This window comes from Garra rufa, chromosome 7 (assembly GCF_049309525.1).
Source record: "Garra rufa chromosome 7, GarRuf1.0, whole genome shotgun sequence".
Classification (NCBI taxonomy): Eukaryota; Metazoa; Chordata; class Actinopteri; order Cypriniformes; family Cyprinidae; genus Garra; species Garra rufa.
The window spans coordinates 27399156-27409033 of record NC_133367.1 but is presented as its reverse complement, the minus strand read 5'-3'; the positions used below and the strand labels follow the sequence as shown (position 1 = coordinate 27409033).

The 9878-nt window shown below is 34.3% G+C and overlaps 1 protein-coding gene across 1 annotated transcript in view; it reads left to right on the top strand.

Moving 5' to 3' along the window:
• Positions 1-9655, top strand: part of ncanb (neurocan b) — a 128004-nt gene extending 118349 nt beyond the window's left edge. The window contains exons 14-15 of the mRNA XM_073843645.1: positions 9086-9268; positions 9353-9655. Coding sequence (XP_073699746.1) covers positions 9086-9268; positions 9353-9471 — 302 coding nt within the window. The 3' untranslated portion in view covers positions 9472-9655. The remainder of the gene's footprint in view (positions 1-9085; positions 9269-9352) is intronic.
• Positions 9656-9878: the final 223 nt, after the last annotated feature.

Sequence of the window (9878 nt, the reverse complement as noted above, 5' to 3'; positions counted from 1 at the left end):
AGGAGGCACTGCCTCTTCGGAGGAAAGAGATTAGCAGGATTTTCATTTTTTTTTAACTATTTTGATATCCAAGGTCGATGTTCCAAATCATTCCATTCCTCACTTTCTTTTTATGTCACTCTGAACTTGTCATGTCAGTTTGTACAACTTCAATTTCAGCAGCTCCCCTTCACCAATTCATCTCACATCTTTCACCATCAGACAATGAGCTCAGCAATAACTGTCACTCATTTTGTTCTGAGTATGTGATGGTGGGTCCTCGGGAGGGCTGCATGTTCAAAGCTTCAATCATGAATTGGTGGACATGACTGGTTCTCTTCAGCCACTCTTGGCTGTCTAGCCCTGACGTAATCTGCTTCACCCACACCTCTATGTGCTCGTTAGACTCGTTTTATCTGGTCATTTACATACGAAGCAGACTGAGGCTATGGAATCCGTCGGGTTCGTCTGCCCTACCTAGATTTAAGGAGACACCTTGGGTTCACAAGGGCCTACCGGAGAACAGGTTCATCAGAGAATGCCCCTCAGGAGGCCCAGACTATGACGGACCTACTCTGGCGAGCCAGAGAAACACGTTTCTCACTTCCTATTGAAATCCTGCCCGCCGTTCCATAATTTAATAGTCGATTCATTATTAAAATGTGTTTGAGCTTACGTGGTAGGCTGGCTTACGTGTTTGAGCTTAGATGGTAGGTATTAGGATTTCAAATTGGATGTTTAACTGAAATATTTAAACTAAATATTTAATTGAAATATTATATCAAACTAATTAGCAGGTTCTATATATATATATATATATATAATATATATATATATATATATATATATATATATATGAAGAGTTCAGATGCAAAAAGTCAAAAAATGTATTAAAAGAAGCATTTTTATCAGTCTCCTATGCATAGGTTTCTACCTAAGTACAGGTACTTCTGATTTGGCTAAGGCTGGGATTTAGCAAGTTTGGAGTAAAAGTATTTGATAGACGTATAATATGTTCGAGAGCATTCACTCATTATTTCAGTTTTGACTGAAGTGCCTTTTAGAGGGTTACGAAATAGGGTCGAATACGGTATTCGGAAAGGCACAAATAGCGTGTTTTTTACAAATACTTTTTTCGAACAAATACTTAAAAAAATATTTGTATTCGGGAACAAGAAAAACTTTGTATCAAAAAGCTGCGTTTCCTCACGAGACTGCAGTGCATGCCTGCATGAGTGAGTGACATTCAGGAGTCGGGGGGTCGGGGGTAAAAGAGGTGACTGACACAGGCTGCTCCACACAGCAACAGGGAAAAAGGACTTCACTGCATCACCATTTCTGTTGAATAGATTTTTGTACCTTGACTTCGTTCCGTTCAGAATGCTGCGAGCGCACCGCGAATCATGTGACAAGAACCAACGAATCAGCTTCTTCCTTTCACGAAAAACATTAAAAGCTTTGCCCAAGATGGAGGAACAGCCGGTCATAGCTGTTACAGGGATAACAGTTTTTAGTAGCAGAGCTACTGCAAGCGATTTTTAATTTTGGAAATCCATTTATCCTTTGCTGAAACTTCCGCGTCATCATGGAGAGCGCAGGTTATGGTTGCTTAGCAACGGCAAACGCCACCGGAGCGCAGGCTACAGTCGGCTACAGAGCGCTTTGGAAAGAAGGAGAAAGCGGCGCGCCTAGTTTTCCACGCGTTTTTAGGCGCGACATGTGAACGGCGCGACATATATATGTGTGTGTGTATATATATATATATATATATATATATATATATATATATATATACAGTCAAGCCCAAAATTATTCATACCCCTGGCTTAAAGTTACTTTTATTCAACCAGCAATTTTTTTTTGACCGGAAATCAAACAGGCTTCTCCCAAAAGATAATAAGACGATGTACAAGAGGCATCATTGTGAAAAAAAAAATATTTCTCAGCTTTTATTTACATTTGAACAAAAAGTGGCATGTCCAAAATTATTCATACCCAACTGTCACAGTCTATGGGAAAATCCAAAGTTCTATACCATTCCAAATAGTCCAAGCTGTTCTGAAGCATCCTAATTACCCTGATTCATTGGGAACAGCTTTTTCAGAAGTCAAAAGTGACACCTGTGCTGGCCAGGAGGATAGTGAGAGAGGTAAAAAAAAAAAGAAACCAAGGATCACCACCAAGGCCATCCTGATGAATCTGGGCTCTGCTGGTGGCAAGATCTGAAGGGCAGACAGTCCAACAGACACTGCACACCGCTGGGTTCCACGGACACAGACCAAGGAGGACACCACTTCTCCAGATAAGGCACACAAAAGCCCACATGCTCTTTGCAAATGCTCACCTGGACAAAGAAGAAGACTTGGCCACTATGATGTAGCCTTCATTTGGCGTAAAAAAAGGAGAAGCCTTAAGAACCTTAAGAACACCATTCCCATGGTGGTGGGAACCTAATGTTTTGGGGGAGGGGGTTTCAGCCGGTGGACCAGGGAACCTAATCATAGTAAACAGCACCATGAAAAAGGAGCAATACATCAAAATTCTCAACAACAACATCAGGCAGTTTGCAGAGAAACTTGGCCTTGGGCACCAGTGGACATTTCAGCACAACAACGACCCAAAACACACAGCAAAAGTGGTGAAGAAATGGTTAGCAGACAAAAACATTAACGTTTTGCAGTGGCCCAGCCAGAGTCCTGACTTAAATCTAATTGAGAATCTGTGGAGGGAGCTAAAGATCAGGGTGATGGCTAGGAGACCCTCCAACCTGAAAGAGTTGGAGCTCATCGCTAAAGATGAATGGGCAAAAATACCTGTGAAGACAATTATAGGAAGAGTTTGATTGCTGTAATAGCCAATAAGGGCTATTCTAATCTATTGATTATTGAGAAGGGTATGAATAATTTTGGACATGCCACTTTTTGTTCAGATGTAAATAAAAGATGAGTAATAATTTTTTCCACAATGATGCCTCTTGTACATCATCTTATTATCTTCTTGGAGATGTCTGTGTCATTTCTAATAAAATAAAAAAACTTGCTGGTTGAATAAAAGTAACTAAGTCAGAATTTGCCAGGGGTATGAATAATTTCGGGCTTGACTGTACATACCTGTTTTCCGGTTAGTCCTTGTGAACCCAAAATTTAGATCAAATGGAGTAGACAATACATAATTTCTCAGAAAATTTTCAGATACACATGCACATTAGCATGGTTATTGTAACAGTGTGCACAGGGGTTACTCAAAGGCAGTGGCCGCAGATTTGAATCGATGGTGTGCTTGTTCAATTTTGAGCAAACAGTCGTATGGCTGGCACACATACACAGCTCAGCCAGCTGTCATTTGCAAGACCACCTGGGAAACATTTCCAACCACCCCCACCACCTGCCTCGCTGTCCCCTTTTGTCCATCAGCCCTCCCCCAATCAATCTATCATTCAAACTGTCAGCACTATTGATCATGCAATATCTCCAGCCCGGCCGTAATACAATAAAAACAATCCCTCAAGAACAGCGGGCAATAGACAGTCACATGATATTAACTCATATATGTGCTTTAAACAGACATTCCACAATATCTGGCTGTATGTTTCGCTCATGTTTTAATAGTTTTTATGCTGAGCTCCAGGTTTTGCTGGAGGTTATGATGCCTTAGTCCAAAGTGTTGAGCACAAGCCTCAGGGTGATGCTGACTCAGCTGAAGAACCCCTATCTGTGTCAGTGTTATTGAATCACCTTGACTTTTGCCTGCCAGCTTTGATATTTGTATGAATGAGGTGAGACACATCCTGGGGCATTCTGTGCAGTCTGGTCAATATGATAGCACTGCGATAAAACCCTTTCCCTTGTCCTCTGCAAAAATGCTTCAACTTGCAGTTGGAACGCAAAAAGGAAATCTGTTATCAGTCACTTCATATGTGCAAAGTGACCTGATGCATGTACTGTAGCATAAGCTATATTGGCAACATAGATTCAAAAGTAAGGCCAATTTAAAAGCTTGAAATTATATATTTTAGATTTATAATAAAAAAGGTTAAATTAATAAAACAAAAACAATTCTTATTTTTTAATAAAGATATTAATTCAATATAAGATATAAAGATATAACTGAAAACAGGATATACAAGATTATATAGATAGATAGATAGATAGATAGATAGACATTTCTATCATAGAATACACCATTTTAAATTATAGAACCTATATATATATATATATATATATATATATATATATATATATATATAGTTGATACACATTTTTAATATAGAATACGACGTTTTAAATTATGAAATTGAATTAATTATAGAATAAAACAATGTTATGTATTTATAATTTCTAAAATATAAAAGAAGCATCTTTGTAAATATAAACACTTTTTCGTTTTAAAATTATATTTATTAATAAATTAATAACATTTATTAATAAAATTTATATATATATTTATATGAATACGTACAATTTTAAAATATATAACTTATTCAGTTCATTAATCTAAAAAACAATTATTATATTTAATTACTAAATTAATTATTTAATTAATTTAATAAAATCTTTATAAAATTTATTACATTACTTTTATTTTATTAATGCATATACACATTTTCATTATAGAATAGAACTTTTTAAATGATAGAATTTATAATTTTAAAAGAAATATATGCTTAATAATAAATGCAATGTTTAATGTATTTATAATTTCTAAAATATAAAAAAGCACCTTTGTAAGTTTATTTTGTTTTAAAATTATACATATGATTTATTACATTGCTTAGTAAAATATATATTTAATTTTATTAATAAAATTAATATATAAATATATCATTTTTAAATATGTAATTCATTAAATTGCTTCATATAATTACTAAATGAATATTAATTTTTTATTTATTAATGTATAAAGATACACATTTATTATAAAATAGAAATTGTTATTATATAATTTATAATAAAAAAATATATATATATAGTTTTATGTACTTATATATGATTTATTACGTTGCTTACTAAAATTTTATTAATACAATAATCTATAAAAAATATGATAATAAAATATATAATTCACTAAATTGGTGTATTTAATTAATACATTAATTAGTTATAACATACATTATTTCAAGTTATTATTTCATTAATCAATGTTTATTAAGTACAAAATATATGATATTTATTATATATAATTTATTATTTGTTACTCTTTGTTTTTATTTGTTACTTTGTTACTAAAACCTTTACAATAATAAAGTTGTTAGATATATTTTTTCTTCTCCCTGAAAATCTAAGATAGAATATAAAATAAAGTGACATTCATACATTTTTAAGCATGGCTTAGTTGTCCGAATACTTTTTAAGGCCAGTGTATCTAAGTGTACAGTGTGTCCAGGATTGAGTATTGATTTTATGGTCTATTATTTATTTATGATTTATTGCCGAATCCGAACTCGGCTTGTGTGGATTGAGGACAGCTGCTTAGTGCAGGAGCGAGTGTTTTAAAGTGTGACATTTCCCTCCTATCCTCAACCTAGAAGGTCACACCTCTTTCTCCCCAGACAAAGAAGCTCCCCACCAAAATAAGTGCATACAACAAAACTCATCAGGCTTACAAGCATCCGCTGACTTCCCAGATCAATTCCAGCTCATACCGTCACTGATTAGGTGGCAATTCCTGCCCATACTGAGCGACAGATAACCTGCAGTTCTTTCCCAGAATTGATTCGCTTCTGAAAATGCCGTGAAATCCTGCGAGGAGGTTAATGGCACGACTTGCTCTGGAGCATTTGATAAAGAAAATCTCACTTGAAGGAGAAAAGCTAAAGCGCCAAGGCCGTAAAGTCTGCCGGAGTGAAGACATTAAACACTCAAATCACAGGTCAGCTTTATGATGTTTTGCTGCAAATGAACAAGCTGAGGTGATTATAGCGAGCAGCGTCGGATTATAGGTTTGCTGTTCAGAGCGTATGAATGTACGGGGAGCCGTATACCACTGGCTAATTGTTTGTGCCTGAGCCCCGATTGCTTCCCTGCCGTGTTTACTGCCCCACTGCAACAAAAGAACAGGCTGACTTCTGTAGCTTCAGTCGAGCGGTCTGCCGAGTTTCAGCTACGAGGGTGCCACCTAATGAAAGAAAAGAAAACTGCAGCTCTTTAAGTCTGTTTAATTAGATAAATGTCATGTGAGGCACTGCTGGAGAAGAGTGTGTCACTAGACTGTGGCGCTTTAGGGTTGAATCTGACTACAGCTATTTTTTTCATACACTATGTCTAGAGCAGTGTTTCTCAACTCCAGTCCTCGGGACCCACTGCTCTGCACATTTTGTATGTCTTCCTCATTTAAGGCACCTGATTTTGATCATCAGCTCATTAGTAGAAAGATTCATGAACTGAACTGAGTGTGTCAGACTCAGAAACATACAAAATGTGCAGAGCAGTGGGTCCCGAGGACTGGAGTTGAGAAACACTGGTCTAGAGAACATAATTCCCCTAAGATATAATTCTTGAACATGCAATTTGAACATTCCAAACCCATTTTACTTCTGAATGAAGTATAAAGTAGGATTAATATGAGTATTCAATGAAAAAGGTATAGTGGGAATTGACTGTATCCATAAGAAATTCATTCATTCATTTGTTTACTTATTCATTTATTCATTAATTAGTTCATTCATTTTTTCATTGTTTTCATTTATTCATTTTCATTCATTATTCATTAATTATTTAAATATTTTATTAATTCATTTATCAATTAGTTTGTTCATTCACTCATTCTTTTATTCACTCAGTTGTTTATTCACTCGTTCATTCGCTCATTCATTTATTCATTCGTTTCTTCATTTGTTCATTTATTTATTCATTCGTTTATTCGTTCATTGGTTAATTTGTTTGTTTCTTCATTTGTTCATTTGTTTATTCGTTCATTCATTTATTCATTCATTTGTTTCTTCATTCATTCATTCACTCATTCATTTGTTTGACTCATTCGTTCATTCGTTTATTCATTTATTGATTTATTCATTTGTATATTCACCTATTCATTCATTCATTCATTTACTATTAATTTGTTCATCTATTCATTCATTTGTCTATTCACTCATTCTTTCTTTTATTCTCTCATTTGTTCATTAATTTATTCACTCATTTGTTCGTTTGTTCATTCATTTACTCATCTGTTAATTTATTCATTCATTCATTTGTTTGTTCATTCACTCATTTATTCATTTGTCCATTTGTTTGTTCGTTTGTTCATTCATTCATTTTCTATTTATTCATTCACTCATTTATTCATTGATTTGTCCATTTGTTTGTTCATTCATTCATTCATTTATTGATTTATTCATTCTTTTGTTCATTCATTTTATTCATTTGTTTATTTACTCATTTGTTCATTCATTCATTTATTGCATTTTTCATTTGTTTGTTCATTCATTCATTTGTTTATTCACTCATTTATAAATTCATTCGTTCTTTCATTGACTCATTTGTTCATTCACTCATTCGCTCATTTATTCATTGGTTTGTTCATTCATTAATTTATTCACTCATTTGTTCATTCATTTATTCATCTATTTGTTCTTTCATTGATTCATTTGATTTGATTAATTCATTTGTTTTCTTCATTCAGTAATTATTATTTTTTTATTTATTCACTCACTCATTCATTTGTTTGTTCATTTGTTCATTCATTCATTTATTGCATTTTTCATTTGTTTGTTCATTCATTCATTTGTTTATTCACTCATTTATTAATTCATTCGTTCTTTCATTGACTCATTTGTTCATTCACTCATTTATTCATTGGTTTGTTCATTCATTCATTTATTCACTCACTCATTTGTTCATTCATTTATTAATTTATTAATCTATTTGTTCTTTCATTGATTCATTTGATTTGATTCATTCATTTGTTTGTTTCTTCATTTGTTCATTCAGTAATTATTTTTTATTTATTCACTCATTCATTTGTTTGTTTATTCATTCATTCATTCATTCATTTGTTTGTTCATTTGTTCATTAATTTATTGATTTATTCATTCTTTTGTTCATTAATTTGTTTATTTACTCATTTGTTCATTTATTGAATTTTTCATTTGTTTGTTTATTTACTCATTTGTTTATTCATGCATTCATTCTTTCATTGACTCATTCATTTATTCACTCATTCGTTCATTCATTCACTCATTTGTTCATTCATTTATTTATTAATTTGTTCATTCATTCGTTTATTCATCTACTCGTTCTTTCACTGACTCATTCATTCGTTCATTTACTCATTCATTCATTCGTTCATTTAATTTGCAATAGAAATTCACAATGAATCACCAGGAAATATGGATGCACAATATACCAGTAAATTATTTATCTTTTTTATTTCATATTTTTCATATTAAAAGTAAAGCTTAAAAAAACTAATTTCATTACACTTGTAAATGTAATCTCTAGCTAATTTTAAATTGAATAACTATTTTAATAATGTTGTGATGTCTAAATTTACTTTTTAGCATTTAAAACTATTGATATTAGTTTTTAGTGGGGTTTTTTTTTTTTCAACAAATAACCGGTTATCAGTTATCAGCTACAACGTTAAAAAAATGTATAATCATATCTAACAGAATTGTAAAGGTGCTGTATGTAATGTTTTGACTGCACTAAAGCATAAAAACACTATAATAGACTAAAAGATATGTTTTGTTTTGTTTTGTTTTTTGTTTTGGAATGTGCAATTCCACCCACTTACAGTTTCCCAATAATATTTTGACAGTCTGGGTTGCCAGTTGGCGGAAAACACACCGCAAAGTAGCCATGGAAACAAGCAAACAAACTGGCCCAGAGATCACACATTCTACCTGATCTAAAAAGCCTCAAAGTCCAACTAAAACACTTTGACCAGTGGCTCATTAAAACATGGATAAAAGTTGCGGTTGTTCTTGTCACGTGTCCTCAATCTGGCAACCCACGTGAGCATCGCATCTGAGGAGGAGGGGGCGGGAGGAGGGGGCTGTCAATGATTGTTCATTTCCTGGAAAATGTTTTGTGAAACTATGTTGATTCATTTAAAACTGATTCAAGATTTATTCATTTTTTGTAATCCTACATTATTGTCTTTCTTGCAGTACTATGTGGAGATCCGCCCACTGTGGACAATGCTTTCCTGATTGGTCGGAAGCGTTCACATTATGACATACACTCTGTGGTGCGTTACCAGTGCGATGACGGTTTCCTCCAGCGCCACATTCCCACCATCAAGTGCCGTGCCAACGGCAAATGGGACCGACCCAAGATCATCTGTACGAAGTGTGAGTGTCTCAATTTTATTCACTAAGTCAATTTCGATAATCAAATTGCCAGATTTATTCATATTGTCTTTCTTGTTTCCTCAGCAAGGAGATCTCACCGCTACAGACGCCACCACCACAAGTCCCATCACGAGCGCAGAAAGCACAAGAGGCACGGTTCAGGAGGTCATCGAGGTCAACAGGAGGGTCACGGCCATTTCTAACCAAATAATCCCCTCCTTTCCGACAGCCTTTCGCCTAAACCTCCTTATCTTTGATATCCGACGGCCTTTCACCCCCCCCCCCCTCTCGTCCGGCTCATTATGATCAAAGGGGGCACAGCTGGACCTCACAAGGACTATAACAGTTTTACTTTTCCGTCTCTTTATTCGTTAATGTTACATCTCATTTTAGTGGATCCATCATGAGGAAAGTTCTTTCGTACATTCAATGTAGAAAACACTCTAGGTAACTGTTTATGTATTTTTACATAAGCATTAATTGAGCGGGTGGGTTGGTACTACGTGTAAATATTGTATTTCATTTCAAAACGCAGGATCAAAGCGAAACAGCCAGGAAATGCTTCCGATTGGTTTGCTTATGCAGGATTTCTTGACCGTTTTGACTTTGG